The sequence below is a fragment of the Coregonus lavaretus genome (assembly GCF_964263955.1).
Source record: "Coregonus lavaretus genome assembly, chromosome: 14".
NCBI classification, from domain to species: domain Eukaryota; kingdom Metazoa; phylum Chordata; class Actinopteri; order Salmoniformes; family Salmonidae; genus Coregonus; species Coregonus lavaretus.
This window is the reverse complement of record NC_140001.1, coordinates 49,788,984-49,805,273: the sequence shown is the minus strand read 5'-3', so window position 1 is coordinate 49,805,273 and position 16,290 is coordinate 49,788,984. Positions and strand designations below refer to the sequence as shown.

At 42.5% G+C, this 16,290-nt stretch overlaps 1 protein-coding gene across 1 annotated transcript in view; it reads right to left on the bottom strand.

Moving 5' to 3' along the window:
- The window catches only part of rasgrf2b (Ras protein-specific guanine nucleotide-releasing factor 2b), a gene marked incomplete at both ends in the record, with an annotated part of 136,601 nt that overhangs the window by 77,010 nt on the left and 43,301 nt on the right, over positions 1–16,290 (bottom strand). Inside the window, 5 exons of the mRNA XM_084176605.1 lie at positions 336–529; positions 7,160–7,239; positions 7,333–7,449; positions 7,983–8,119; positions 14,134–14,223. Of these exons, the coding sequence (XP_084032731.1) occupies positions 336–529; positions 7,160–7,239; positions 7,333–7,449; positions 7,983–8,119; positions 14,134–14,223 (618 nt within the window). The remainder of the gene's footprint in view (positions 1–335; positions 530–7,159; positions 7,240–7,332; positions 7,450–7,982; positions 8,120–14,133; positions 14,224–16,290) is intronic.

Genomic DNA, 16,290 nt, shown 5'->3' with positions numbered 1-16,290 from the left:
TTTATGAGCAAGGCCTCAGATAGGGTTCTACAGGTAGAGATTTGCTAGGTGAGTGTGTACTGTGCCTAGAACACGTGGTATGTGAGGAAGTATGTGTGTGTTTGAGTGCGTGCGTGAGTGTGTGCGTGCAGGCAGGCATGTGTGAATGCATGTGCGTTACCTGGAACATGTGGTATGTGGGGATGTATGAGTTAGTGTGAGTGCATGTGTGAGTGTGTGCATGCGCGCTTGCGTGGGTGTGTGCGTTGTTTGTGTGCGTTGCATGCGTGCTGGCATGAGCGTGCATGTGTGTGTGCGTGCATGTGTGCGTTCCTGTGTGTGTGTGTGTGTGTTACCTGAAACATGGGGTATGTGAGGAAGGTCTCCAGCATCCTGCCCTCACAGGCAGCATTAGCCTCATACTGCTTCAGCAGTTTATCAAAGTCTCGGTTCTGTTTACAGTTGGTCAGCACCTGCAGGCTGTACTGGTGGTTCCTCACAAACTCCTGGTAGATGTTCAGCATGGGCAGCAGGATGTCAAACAGGTCCGCTAGACACACACACACACACACACACACACACACTAATTTATAAACATATTCTACAGCACATGACAGGCTGGTTTCCCCAGACACAGATTAAGCCTAGTCCTGAACTTAAAAGCTCTTTCAATGGAGAATCTCCATTGAATAGAAATACAAGACATAGATAGAGCTCACATATGTAAAAAATAGGGGCCAGGTAGAGATAAAACAATAAATTAAGAACTAAGATTAGATGAGATTAGATTAGCATTAGAGCCTGTTCAGCTTGACCTGTCCCTGGCCATGTCACTAATGTCTCGACGCCTTTCCTTTTTACACAGCCCATCCCTTACAGGCTGGTCTCCTAGGTGATGCTTATCAGTAGGAATGTTGAGGTTTTATGGGGTGTCAAGCCATTGTCTGTGTATGACGTGTGTGTGTGAGAGAGATAGAAAGTAATGAGGCGTTGTTTCAATAAGATGAGTGTGTGTGTGTGTGTGTGTGTGTGTTTGTGTGCCTGAGATAGGCAGCAGTAAGACATCAATTTGTTTATAAAACAAGTGTGCGTCAGCGCTGAGGAACTGACCTTGACGTCAGTGCAAGACTGAAGTGTTTGTCTTGCATTGTCTGTGAGTGTGTGTGTGTGTGTGTGTGTGTGTGTGTGTGTGTGTGTTTTGACCAATATCCTCCTCATAACAAAGCTCTTAGGTTCTAGAACTGCAAGACCATTGTGTCCAATGGAGGTCAAAAATGGTTTTGTGTAGATTGACTTCAAATGTAATATGCCGGGTCCCCCGGTCACAAATATGTACAATTTGTATATGTGTATGTAGGAATGTATATATATATATATATATATATATATATATATATATATATATATATATACACACATGGGGGATTGGAAGTGATGCAGACAATTACATTGATGGAAGTTACAATCTATCTGCAAAGATTCAACTGTTTTAATCCTTCGAAACCGCCCCTTTGACCCCCAATTAAGTCACTTCCTGAAATTCGACAGACACAGACAGGCAGACAGACAGACACAGGCAGGCAGTTAGGCAGGCACGCAGACAGACAAACAGACAGACAGACAGACAGGCAGGCAGGGAGGCAGTTAGACAGACAGACAGACAGTTTCAAGTCAATACATTAAAAAAAAAATATATATATCCTCTTCAGAATTCATTCAAGAATTCATAACAAGGCTCTCTTAGTTTCTAGAACTGCAAGAGGTCAAAAATGCTTTTGGGTCGATTGACTTCAAATGTAACATGCCGTGTTCCCCAGTCACAAATATATAACATTTGGGAAGAGTAAACATTTTTAACCCTTTGAAACCACACCTATGACCCCCAATTAATCGCAGGAAGCTGAAATTCAATGGACGGCATCATGGGGACACTTTAACAATGCCCTGAGTTTCAAATCTTTACGGTAAGAATTAACCGTTCTATAGAGGATGGAAGACAGTGTTTTTTGTGTAACTGCAGGGAGAGTATGAAGGACCATGTTGAGGATGAATTAACACACTTCCTGTTGCCAAAGGAAACTGAACCTCAACACAGGGCATCCCTATAAAGTCACGATTGGTTGTGGGCAAGGACGGTTAGCTAGCTCAATCGCAGTCAACGGGGGCGTCATGGTTATGTGAGGGCTGTAGGTAATGCTTTTCTATGGAAAAAAAGCCTTGTTCTCTGTGGGACCAAGTTTTCACTCTGAATAGTTAATTTCACATGGTCAGATGTAGGCTTGCATTGATCGGGAGGGTCTGTTGAACGATCCCATGCGTGAATCTTGCCAATGTCACTCAAAAGCACACTAACTCTAGGTCAGCCTACCTTTCTGCCATGTAGTAGGGGGAGGGGCAAAATTAATGTGTCTAGAGTTGAGGCCCCAACTTCATGTCCACATCCCGGCTCAAGCCTAAACCTAGCCTCAACCCTAACCCTAACCCTAGCGTCATATCAACTTCCGGCCCTACCCTAACTCTAAACCTGACCCTAACCCTCGCTTCATCACCACATCTTGGCTCAACCCTTCCGCCAATGTCACTCAAAAGCACATTAACTAGGTTAGGCTTCAAATGAGGCCCACCTTTCTGCGATGTAGTGGGGGGAGGGGTAAATGAATTAACTATCAATTGGATTAAGGTTAGGGTTATGTCCTAGGGTTGAGGCCATAACCAGACAGCAGATAGCCTAGAGGTTAAGAGCATTGGGCGAGAAACAGAAAGATCACTGGTTTGAATCCTCGAGCCGACTAGGTGAAAAAACTGTCGATGTGCCCTGAGCAAGGCACTTAACCCTAATGTCTGCTGTAAATCGCTCTGGATAAGAGCGTCTGCTAAATGATGTAACACTAACCCTATGTCCACTCCCAGCTCAACCGTAACCCTAACCCTAACTTCTTGTCTACATCCCGGCTCAACCCTAACTCAAAGAGCTGAGCCAAGATGTGGAAGGGTTAGGGTTAGGCTGGCATGTGGACATGAAGCTAGGGTTGAGTTTAGAGTTTGTCTGTATGTCTGCCTCCCTGTCTGTCTCTGAGTTTACATGTCTGCCTGTCTGTGGATATGTATGTATGTATGTATGTATGTCTGTCTGTCTGTCTGTCTGTCTGTCTGTCTGTCTGTCTGTCTGTTTGTAGGTGTGGGGGCTGTCCTGTCCCAACGTCAAGGTAATCCACAGAAATTGTATCCATGTGTACTTCGTCAACACCAGCTGGCTCATTTGGGGACGGCTATAGATGAGGTCCTCCGTGTTCTTCAACGAGTCGACATTACTCAAGGGGCGTCATCTCCAAACAGCGGAGGATTCTCTACCACAAGTCGACCCAGCGAGCCAGTACCCCAGCCTACTCCAGTGCTCCCTCTATTACCTAGAGGTCCATGGTTGCCACGGTTATTTCTCTGCTGACTGGAAGGGCGCTGGAGTGGGCCACGGCCATCTGGGAGAGAGGAGAGGAAGAGCTGGGTTCCTTTGAGGCTCTGTTCAGGGGGGTCTTCGACCAGAGTGCCTACTCCAACTACGGCAGGATGGCCAGACCACAGCTGAGTACGCGCTCACCTTTCGGACAGTGGCAGCATCCAGCAGATGGAATGAGCCTGCGCTCCGCACCCTATTCAGAAGAGGATTGTGTGAAGAGATCCAGATGGAGTTGGCGTGCCAAGAGTGTGCAAAGCTGTCATCAAGGCAAAGTGTGGCTATTTGAAGAATCTCAAATATAAAATATATTTGGATTCATTTTACACTTTTTTTGTTACTACATGATTCCATATGTGTTATTTAATAGTTTTGATGTCTTCACTATTATTCTACAATGTAGAAAATAGTACAAATAAAGACAAACCCTTGAATGAGTAGGTGTTTTAAAACTTTTGACCGGTAGTGTATATCGAAGACATCCTGGTCTACTCGGCTACCTTGGAGGAGCACATCGCTCACGAGTAGTCCTGGAATGCCTCCTGGCCAACCACCTGTACGTCAAGGCGGAGAAGTGCCAATTCCATCAGGAGGTCTCCTTTTTGGTTTACCAGATCGGCCCGCCACGAGTCATGATGGATGAGAGGAAGGTGGATGCTGTCAGGTTATGGCCAGTCCCAACCACCATAAAGGGGTTACAACGGTTTTGGGGATTTGCCAACTTCTACCGCCGATTCATTAAGAACTTTAGCTCGATCGCCTCTCCTCTCACTTCTCTCCTCAAGGGTGGTCCCCGGAAGTTAGGATGGAATTCTGCAGCTGACGAAGCCTTCCGCCTACTGAAGGCTCGTTTCACCTCTGCCCCATTGCTTAAACATCCAGATCCTATGCTGCCCTTCGTGGTGGAGGTGGACACTTCAGAAGTAGGTGTGGGGGCTGTCCTGTTCCAACGTCAAGGTAATCCACCGAAATTGTATACATGTGCATATTACTCAAAAAACGCTGTCTCCTGCAGAGAGGAACTATGATGTTGGCGATCGGGAGCTCCTGGCGGTGAAGTTGGTATTAGAGGAGTGGAGACACTGGCTGGAGCGCGCCCAGGACCCATTGCTCATCCTCACTGACCATTGGAACCTGAAGTACCAAATGAACAGCGAGGCGACTGAACCCACGCCAAGCCAGGTGGGCCCTTTTCTTCACCAGATTCAATTTCACGCTGACATATCACCCATGGTTAAAAAAACATCAAAGCCGATGCCCTGTCCCGTCTCTACGATCGGGAGAGGTTCCTGTCTTGAGTGCACCCATAATCCCACCCTCTCCAGTCATAGCCCCCATGCTCTCGGACGTAGATGTGGACATTCGCCAGGCCCTGGAGAGGGAAACCACACCTGTCACTTCCACTCCCACCCCCGCTCCCCCACTCCAGCGCTCGACGTCACCGGTCTACTAACCATCGGTCCTGGAAACCCATCTTCACGCACACCTGGCAACCATAATTATGCACACCTGCGTCTCATCATCAGTCACACCTGGACTTCATTACACCCCTTTTTACCCTTTATATAGCACTCTTTTGTTATCAGTCATCAGGTAATATTGTTTATGTTCTATGTCAGACGCTTCTCTTGTTTTGTATCGCTCCATGTTCGTTATTATTAAACTCACTAACTGCACCTGCTTCCTGACTCCCTGCGTCTACGTTGCACTGAGAAGTCATTAGGAATCTGAGCATGGCACTTTCAAAAGATATACCTACTTTTCCACCCCAAACAGAGTAGGCCTAACGACGCAGAAAAATGTAAGCTTTAACTGTTGGCTACTCTTCTTCTGTAGCTTAACCCAACGAGAGAAGCTCACAAGTGTTTCCCTAAAAGCCTTCTGTTTTTAAACATCTTCTATTGAACAGAAAGTTAATAGCTTAATCAATTCATAGTGACAGAATTAGATTACTTCCCAAGCAAAGCACATGTTTTGTCTCCTCGGCTATAAAGGTTGTAGCTCAGCCTCTGAATGTCAAAGAAACGAAACAATGATATCCCATATGCATCAGAGTCTTTCCTGGGTATTCTACAGCTTGTTTCTAGCATAAAGCTATTTTAATATTCTTCCAAATCTTAAGCTAACAAGGGGTAGGCTGGTGCTTTTTGCCATTTTCTTTAATAAAAGGTAGGCCTATGGCATACCCTCTCATACCCCCTCAATTTGAGTCTTGGTTTTAAGTTAACAGTCCTTCAGTAACACAGAGGTAGGCTATTCAAAGACTGCATGGTGGGTGGAGGAAATCTATGGATATAGCAGCCTATAGCCTAATTTCGTCTGCCAAACAGGTAGGCCTACCTCTTATTGCTTAAATAGCAATAAGCCCTCTTGTTGTTAGGTAAAGTCTAAACAAAATGTTGACGGTTGAAATGAATTATGCCTACTCAAATTTGCCCACTTTCAGCACCATGAGCTGTCCATTTCCGATTGATTGTGCCGCGGCTGCTACTTCAAGTTTCAGCACCACAATGTAAATTACTAAAATCTGTTTTATTGTGAGGTCAATAACTCTGTTAAATACATCATGGGCAAGAAACATATTGTTTTTAATTAAATCAGTTATAGTAGTAGCAAGCTATTAAAGTTGACCTGCGGTCCGGTCCTCCTTCTCATCTTCGCACTCTCCTCAAACTGAACAGAACATAGGCTATTGCCCGCACGCAAGGTCTAATCAAAAACATTTTTCAGAAGAAGTCTTTGACTCTCCTCCTGAACTGCCACTGTAAGCCTACACAGCACAGCCATTGGTTAGGCAGCACACAAAAACGTTTTTGATCAGCAAGAGCAGAGCAGGCCGGGGCTCAGGGTTGGAACATCCATTGCAGTGTATAATGCAGCCTAATGTTATTTACACCATCCCAGCTGCTATCTTAGATATATAACTTTGCTCTGTGCTTCTCCGAGCATGCACTTCATAGCCTATAGCATATGGATAATTTGATTGAGACCACACTAAATAGTCTATAGGAGCACTTGATATTGCGCGTCCAGCGGAGAATCAGAGATGAGGGGTGGCATCAGGCACACATCGATATATATCCTAAAAAGCAACTAATTCTAAAACACTGAGAAATACTGAAATTTCATTCATTACAAATTACATGACCCTTCCCTGGACAATATTTTTTAAATGCTAAACACTCCCCTTGATTGAAATTGAAAAAAGCATGACCCACCCCCATTTTCCTCCAGGTAACCCTTCTGTAAATTTCGATCCATCCCTAAACCTAACCTAACCTATGACCTGACACATCACCTTATGCATTACTGCCCACAGTGGCAAGAAGTGACATCTCCAAAAACACAAAAACTATACAACACATAAAAGGCTCCTAGCCTCCCACACATACTACTTTCTGTCCCTAACACTAAAACTGAAACGAAATAATATAAAAACGAAATAGAAACGTTTTTATAAAACTTAAACTAAATAAAAACGAGTAAAGTGGATTTGAAAAGTAACTGCAACTAAACTGATTTTAAATAAAAATCTTAAAACTAATAGAAATAAAAACTAATATAAAAACACAAAACTATTATAACCTTGGTGTGTGTGTGGTTTGGATGGTGTATGCGACTGTTGTGTGGGTCTGATGGTGTTACGTTTCTGCTGTGTGTGTGTGCGAGTGCATGGGTGCATCTATGCGTGTGTGCATGCGTTTTGGCGTGTGTGTAATGACAACTTACCCAACACCAGTGTAGGCCAGTTCGCTATCCGGGCTTTGAGTCCTTGGTGGAAAATCTCATGTAGAAACATGATGGTCTCACTGGATATAAAATAAATAAAAAACAGAATATCAAACAGGTTTCTGTATGTGTGTGTGTGTGTGTGTGTGTGTGTGTGCATGCATGTGATGTACCTGTTGAGGAACACACTGCTGACATCATCGTGACTGATGGGAGGTTTCTTGGAGCTGGCAGCCATACGGAGAGGTCTCAGGAAACAGTTAACCAGGATAGACAGCTGGTGGACATACCTAGGATTAGATCAACAAGGATCAAACTAACACTAGGACCCAACCAACAAGGATCAGACACTACACGCTTAGAATAAAAAGGTGCTATCTAGACCTGTACCCATAGGAGAAGCCATTTGAAGAACCCCTTTTGCTTCCAGGTAGAACCCTTTTGGGTTCCGTGTAGAACCCTTTACACAGAGGAGATCTACCTGGAACCAAAAAGGATTCTACCTGGAACCTAAAATGGTTCTCCTATGGGGACAGCCGCAGAACACTTTTGGAACCTTTCTTTCTAAGAGTGTAGGATGCAGAATTTGTTCCAGCCCAGCAATAACACACCGGAATACACAACTTGTGGTCTAATCACACTATTAGTGTAGTCAGGTGTGTTGGTGCTGGGTTCGAATAAATAACAACAGTAAACCATTCAATTCAATCATTCATTCAATCAATCAATCAATACATCAGCCGCTCAATCAATAAACCAATCAACCAATCAACAATCAATCAATCAGTCAATAGTCTCTGTGTGAGTGGTTTTAGGTGCGTACTCTGTCTCAGCCTCCACCATGTTAAAGACGATCTGGTTCCTCTTCCTCATGCTCTCAGCATGGGGAGAACAGATGTAGTCCTGAACTATCAGCTTCCACTTCCTACGGCACAGCCAACCACGCATAAAGCTTTGCACCTGTACAGGGAGACACAGGTTAGAATACATTTCTTTTTTTTTGGTAAGATTTTATAAAATGTTTCTAACAATATAAACAAAGACGGCAGACAAACATCAACGACATCACACCTGCCCAGACCTACGTGTTCCCACGGCATCTATCTCCAGTGCTTGTAAGAATCTATGCCATATAGCCTCAAATTGCGGTATTCTGTTTTTCTCTGTTGCCCACAGCTTTTCAATATTTTAATAATAATGCATTTGATTCCCCCACTGTCTCAACAATGGAAGATCATTTGATTTCCAGTTTTTAAGTAAAAGTTTTTTTTAAATGATTGACGAGAAAAGTATGGTCCAACCAATTTGGTGTCTCACCGCACCCTCATATGCCATGTCTTCAAATATGCAGATAGATGGATTAAAAGTACATTTACATTGTAATAATTCTGACAGCCAATTTTCTAACTCCGCTCATAACGTTTGGACTTTATAGCACACCCAGAATGCATGAATTATTGAATAATCGTTAATTTTACACTTAAGACATGACTCTGCCATTGTGCTGTAGAATTTGTGAATTTTGTCTCTTGTATAATAAATTACATTTTTGTTTATACTGGATTAAGCATACATTTTTGTTAACTGTAATTTAATTAGTTATGTTGCAACACACCCTTCATCTTGTGCCAATATCAGTTCTTTTTAAGTCTTGGTTCCAATAGATAATATTTTTTTATAAGAGATTGTCAGTTGGATAGGCTCTCGGCAAGATTTTGTATATATTACCTATCATATGAATATCCTGATTTTAAACTTTTAAGTTGCATGTATTTGAAAATGTCTACATTGGTCAGTCATAAATGGCTTTTTAATTCTGTCATGGAAATAATTGTATTTCCTATTACCAAGTCTGGTACTGTTTCTATGCCTTTAGTTTTCCATATGGGCCTATTTATCGGTGAATTCTGAAAAGCTATCCAATAATTAAGGGGTTGTTTTTAGGGAGTGATATTGGTTCTTGTAGAATACGTTTCATTTTCTTCCATATTGTTATACTGTTATTAACTATGAAGTTGTTAATGTTCTTCGCTTTATCCTTTGGAAATAGACACGTGAAAATATTTTGGGAATGTGTATGCGCATCTTCAATATGTACCCATCGTTCCTCTTTAGTGCATTTAACAATATGTCGCAAGTAAAAGCCTTTGGTGGTGAGTTTATACAATTCCAGGTCTGAGTTTTATTTCCCATATAAAGTCTGTTATGACCTTGTATACTTTTTAAAAGAATGTCTTCGGTGGGGTAATTGGTATTACCAAAAATAAATATAGAAACTTTGGGAGATTAAAAAAATAATAATAATAGCGTTGTTATTCCTTTTGTGAGGGCTGCAAGGTGTTTACCAAGTTTACTTGGTAAAATAGTATGCTTTATTTGAGTTTAACCTGTAGTTGTTGGCTGTCTTTAAAAGTAAAAGATAATATTTCTGCTTAAGTTCAGAAATTGTATTTTTCTTCTTTACCATATAAAGATGTTTTATGGTATTTTCTAAGATAGTAATTCAGATATATTTTTCCTTCATTTTCATTTCTAACTCAGATTTAACTTTTGCAGAGTACGAGATGATCATTCCCCTTAAAGCACCTAAATTATGTCGGGGTTCAGCTTTTCTCTGTCCTATGTCATGCTTAATTACACCAACAGAAAATACAGTTAGCGACAGAATATGGAGAATGAACAGAGCACATCTTCAAGACCCGAAATGTATTAAATACTTAAACTAAAAAATAAAGACCTTTACTATTACAAATGTCTACATGGTCTGGCTCCTGTTTTCTTTACGACTTGCAGTAACTCTCCGTGGTTCTAAATCAATAGTTGTTTAGTAGTCCGAAAATGTCGGAAACATGAAGGTCATGTACAGTGAGGGAAAAAGTATTTGATCCCCTGCTGATTTTGTACATTGACCACTGACAAAGAAATGATCAGTCTATAATTTTAATGGTAGGTTTATTTGAACAGTGAGAGACAGAATAACAACAACAAAATCTAGAAAAACACATGTCAAAAATGTTATAAATTGATTTGCATTTTAATGAGGAAAATAAGTATTTGACCCCCTCTCAATCAGAATAATTTCTGGCTCCCAGGTGTCTTTTATACAGGTAACAAGCTGAGATTAGGAGCACACTCTTAAAGGGATCTTTGAGGATCTTTGGGCATTGAAAATGGGTCGTGGATGGGTATTCCAGCATGACAATGACCCAAAACACACGGCCAAGGCAACAAAGGAGTGGCTCAAGAAGAAGCACATTAAGGTCCTGGAGTGGCCTAGCCAGTCTCCAGACCTTAATCCCATAGAAAATCTGTGGAGGGAGCTGAAGGTTCGAGTTGCCAAAGTCAGCCTCGAAACCTTAATGACTTGGAGAAGATCTGCAAAGAGGAGTGGAACAAAATCCCTCCTGAATGTGTGCTAACCTGGTGGCCAACTACAAGAAACGTCTGACCTCTGTGAATGACAACAAGGGTTTTGCCACCAAGTACGAAGTCATGTTTTGCAGAGGGGTCAAATACTTATTTCCCTCATTAAAATGCAAATCAATTTATAACATTTTTGACATGCGTTTTTCTGGATTCTTTTGTTGTTATTCTGTCTCTCACTGTTCAAATAAACCTACCATTAAAATTATAGTTTGTCAATGGGCAAACGTACAAAATCAGCAGGGGATCAAATACTTTATTTCCCCTCACTGTAACTGTTTGTTACATGCAATATGCTTTGTGAACTTCACCGGACAGAGGTTGTTATCCGGTTTTGTGATGAAATGAAGGTGTGGTTGGATGTGTCTCTTATTGTCTCGGCCTTAGGCATACAGTGGTGTGAAGAAGTGTTTGCCCCTTCCTGATTTCTTATTTGTCACACTTAAATTTTTCAGATCATCAAACTAATTTAAATATTAGTCAAAGATAACACAAGTAAACACAAAATGCAGTTTTGAAATGAAGGTTGTTATTAAGGGAAAACAAAATCCAAACCCACATGGCCCTGTGTGAAAAAGTGATTGCCCCCTACAACGTAATAACTGGTTGGGCCACCCTTAGCAGCAACAACTGCAATCAAGCGTTTGTGATAACTTGCAATGAGTCTTTTACAGCGCTGTGGAGGAATTTTGGCCCACTCATCTTTGCAGAATTGTTGTAATTCAGCCACATTGGAGGGTTTTCGAGCATGAACTGCCTTTTTAAGGTCATGCCACAGCATCTCTATAGGATTCAGGTCAGGACTTTGACTAGGCCACTCCAAAGTCTTCATTTTGTTTTTCTTCAGCCATTCAGAGGTGGACTTGCTGGTGTGTTTTGGATCATTGTCCTGCTGCAGAACCCAAGTTCGCTTCAGCTTGATGTCACAAACAGATGGCCGGACATTCTCCTTCAGGATCTTTTGGTAGACAGCAGAATTCATGGTTCCATTTATCACAGCAAGTCTTCCAGGTCCTGAAGCAGCAAAACAGGCCCAGACCATCACACTACCACCACCATAGTTTACTGTTGGTATGATGTTCTTTTTCTGAAATGCAGTGTTACTTTTATGCCAGATGTAATGGGACACACACCTTCCAAAAAGTTCAACTTTTGTCTCGTCAGTACACAGAGTATTTTCCCAAAGGTCTTGGGGATCATGAAGATGTTTTCTTGGAACTCTGCCATGCAGGCAATTTTTGCCCAGTCTCTTTCTTATGGTGGAGTCATGAACACTGACCTTAACTGAGGCAAGTGAGGCCTGCAGCTCTTTGGATGTTGTTGTGGGGTCTTTTGTGACCTCTTAGATGAGTCGTCACTGCGCTCTTGGGGTAATTTTGGTCGGCCGGCCACTCCTGGGTAGGTTCACCACTGTTCCATGTTTCCCAAAGCTTTAGAAATGGCTTTATAACCTTTTCCAGACTGATGGATCTCAATTACTTTCTTTCTCATTTGTTCCTGAACTTCTTTGGATCTCGGCATGATGTCTAGCTTTTGAGGATCTTTTGGTCTACTTCACTTTGTCAGGCAGGTCCTATTTAAGTGATTCCTTGATTGAGAACAGGTGTGGCAGTAATCAGGCCTGGGTGTGGCTAGAGGAATTGAACTCAGGTGTGATAAACCACAGTTGAGTTGTGTTATAACAGGGGGGGCAAACACTTTTTCACACAGGGCCATGTAGGTTTGGGTTTACCCTTAATAATAACAACCTTCATTTCAAAACTGCATTTTGTGTTTACTTGTGTTATCTTTGACTGATATTTAAATTTGTTTGATGGTCTGAAACATTTAAGTGTGACAAACATGCAAACAAATAACAAATCAGGAAGGGGGCAAACACTTTTTCACACCACTGTATATCACTGTCGCAAGGCACATGAACTAACAGGTTATAGAGCAAACAACGCAATTATCACAACACATATGTTGTAATATGGCTTTTTATTCTGGCTTGGCTTCCCCAATGATTTGACCCACACACCTCTACTGACCCTTACACCCATCCATACATCGACATACTCTTCCATTCTCATTCATTCACTAACAACCTATACCCTATGCATCAACACACCCATTCTCTCCCGCACTCCTACACATATTCATATTCACCCTCCCTTACACACCCATTTATACAGTACAAAACGCACACAGACACGGAACAGTTATTGACATACATGCTACATTTCCCCCTTTGAATTAGAGAGTGCTAGCACATGCACTCTACACACATGTACATTGTAATATTGTTTTATGGTGGTACTATACATTTTGTATTGTAAATATGTAGTGGTGTAGGGCATGATATCCTAGGATGAATGCGGCATGCTCTCTTCTGAATTCGCTCCTGGACATTAGACTGAGCCTGGGTTAGTGAGCTTTGCCAAACAGGAGCGTCATATTCCAGGGTGGGACGTGTGTAGCCGGTGTAAATGCTCACCAGGTCTTCTTATCCCACATGGAACCTTTTCAGTTGGTTAAGGATAAACAAAGTATCAACTAGCCCACCCCATTGTAAGTCCTTTTGTACCATTACCCCTAAGATCTTAATAGCATCACACACTTGAGCTCCTGACCCATCCGGAGAGGGCATGGGACAGGTGTGTTCAGTGACATTCTGCTTGCCCAAAACCCACGTGTCAAAGTTGTTCAGGGCCTGCTGTGCTGTGCTGATGTTTCCTGTTGTACATGTGTGGATGATATTGAGATCATCAACATATTTCCACCTACTGTCAACATCCCAGCCTGTGATGTCAATGTCTGCTAAGAAGATGAGAAGGTCCAGAAGAGTTCCTTGAGCCACGCCTTCTGTCAGCTCATGCTAGTCTGAGAGGCTGTCTTGGTATTGTACCTGTTGTTTGTGGCAGGTCACAAAACTGCAAAGCCATGCTGTGAGGGCAGGTCTCTCGTGGACAGATGCACGTAACATAACTGCTATCGTATGGTCTGTCAACAGACTGTGGGATTCGACAACTAAAGAGGAACTTTGTTCCATTGTGCAGATTTTCGTCACTGATCATTTGGACAAATCATGATTTTGCAGGTGTTCGCATCTTTCAAATTTTGGAAGGGGAGGGGATATTGGCCCAGAGACTTGCCGTAACTTGCAAAGAGAGGGGGTGGAGCTACCGCCCTGCTTCCACTCCTCGTTCTAGTATATTTTCTAACACGTCTCCCGCTAGAATTTATTGGAGCATCTGACGCAATTACGCAAGATTTTAGTTCTGGGTTTCCGAGATTAGAGCAAGTCTGACACCCAGTTGGATAAGATGTTCAATGGCCGATAGGGTGGTCGATTTTGCCAAAGGTCTTGGAGAAGTCAGTGGTAATGAGGAGGGTTATGGTGGATGGGATGTCTGATTGCTTGTATAAGCAGTCCAGGAAGATAACAATGTGTGGAATACACACACACACACACACACACACACACACACACACACACACACACACACACACTTATGCACACCCCCACATACACAGATTACACACACATGGGCATGCACGCACGCACGTACCTTCTTAATCTTTTTTATGTCTGGGTCTTCATCCTCTTGGTTTACATGGTAAGGCCACATTCTCTCCTTGGTTTTGTTCAGAGCAATGATCTGAGAGACAACAGAAACACAGTAAACTCAACTGTTTTGTGGTACTGTCAGCAGCCTATTGCAAGAAGACCTCACGGTTTTAGCAATTTGACTTCAGATTCAGATGTTTATCCACGTTTCTCCAAACATATTTCAAAGTTGCTCTAAACGTCACATTTTTAAGTGTTTTTGACACCCTGGGTTGCTCCTCCTCCTCCGCATGGTTATTAATGGTTAAAGGGCGACTGCACTTTCTGATTTGGCCCCTTTTTTCATCAATGCTCATTAAGAAATGTTAGTGGCCATGACTGAAGGCAAATAAGAGTTGTCTTGGGTGTGTTTTGATGTGGGTGTTTCTTGGTTGTGTCTTTGCCATTAGATCACAACAAACAAGTAGTGAGTACAGCGAGGTAAGCTAAGCTGGCTTTGCTATGGAGAGAACAACGTTTTGAAGTTGAAGACTTCTCCCGTCCTGACTGCCTCGTCATATCCAAATGGTCAGCTAATTCAGTTCTATGTGTAGGCTAAAGCCTGCGCTGACCTTGTGTTTAGCCAAGCTGACAGCAGCTAGCTAGCATAGCTTGGTGATAGCTGCAGCTGGCTATCCTATCTAGCTGATATTTCTCTGTCAAATCAGTTATTGCAAGATAGCAAGAGCCAGTGTTTGGAATGTGTTTCATAAGACGTTCACCTTGCTACGAAAGTAGCTTGCAACTTAGTTTCAACGTTTCATTACATCCCGGTCTTGAGTCAGCTCAGCTGTCCTACAACACAGTATTCTGTAACTTGGTAGTTTTGTCTCGTCTCTCCTTATGTCCGCTGTTAGATCTTTCCCGGGAGACAAATCCCAGAACTAATATCCCTACAGGTGTAGGCTACATATGAACATTGCACAAACATCGCCCAGCTTGAGTGTACATACATAATATATTTATTTATTTATTTTAATCAATGGATGTTTTTGTGCTACAAAGACAAAACATTTTCTGCTGTAAATATATTGATGTGCTTATAAAGACAGCATGCCTACACGTTACCTAACAAATCAAAATCAGTTGTGTGTAGAGTACAACTTTAGCTGTCTAACCAGAACTATGGTCTATTTGGCTGTCTGACACACCGACATGCACAGCTCTATGGTTGAGGTTCTGTCTTCAAGTCTCCAGTGGGTGATAAAGCCCCTTCCGTATATGTAATGTATTACAGGTTATGGACATGTGCAGTCAGGTGGCAGGAGGGGTGGAGTGCATGACAATCCATCCTGGAGATGACAGAGTTTTTCTCATGGGTCCAGCAGACAGAGTACAATAACTACAGGCAGATGTGAGATGCAGGAGGATGGCACTCTTCTCATACTGAGTAGCCTGTCAGGGCGTGTTGTAGGTGTAGTGTAGGAATCAAACGCAGGACGCAGACTGAATGTTCCAAAGGCTGTATTACTGGCCCAACACAGGCAACAGGACAACTAAGCCCGACAGCAAAAACACGCACGAAGGCGAAAGGTAAATGCGCACTAACAGGTGCGACAAAATGTAACGGTGCACACACAGGTGCAAATAAGCTCCAGCACAGTGGAGAAATACGCTCAACCGAGCAAAACACAACACTGACGGAAACAATCACACACAACACTAGACAAACACAACGAGAAACTTATAGGACCCTAATTACGTCAAAACAGAAACAGGTGTGGAAACAAACAGACAAAAGCAAACGAACATGAAACATATAGCGGTGGCAGCTAGAATTCCGGAGACGACGAACGCCGAAGCCTGCCCGAACAAGGGAGAGAGGCAGCTTCGGCCGAAACCGTGACATAGCCTACAGAGTAATATGAGAAGAATGCAATTGCTGAACTTATGTAGATATTCTAAACAACGTGTTTTGATAACATTCAAGTGTAACAGTTCCATGTATATAGAATAAACCTCCTACATACAGTAGGGAAAAATGTATTTAGTCAGCCACCAATTGTGCAAGTTCTCCCACTTAAAAAGATGAGAAAGGCCTGTAATTTTCATCATAGGTACACGTCAACTATGAAAGACAAATTGAGATTTTTTTTCTGCAGAAAATCACATTGTAGGA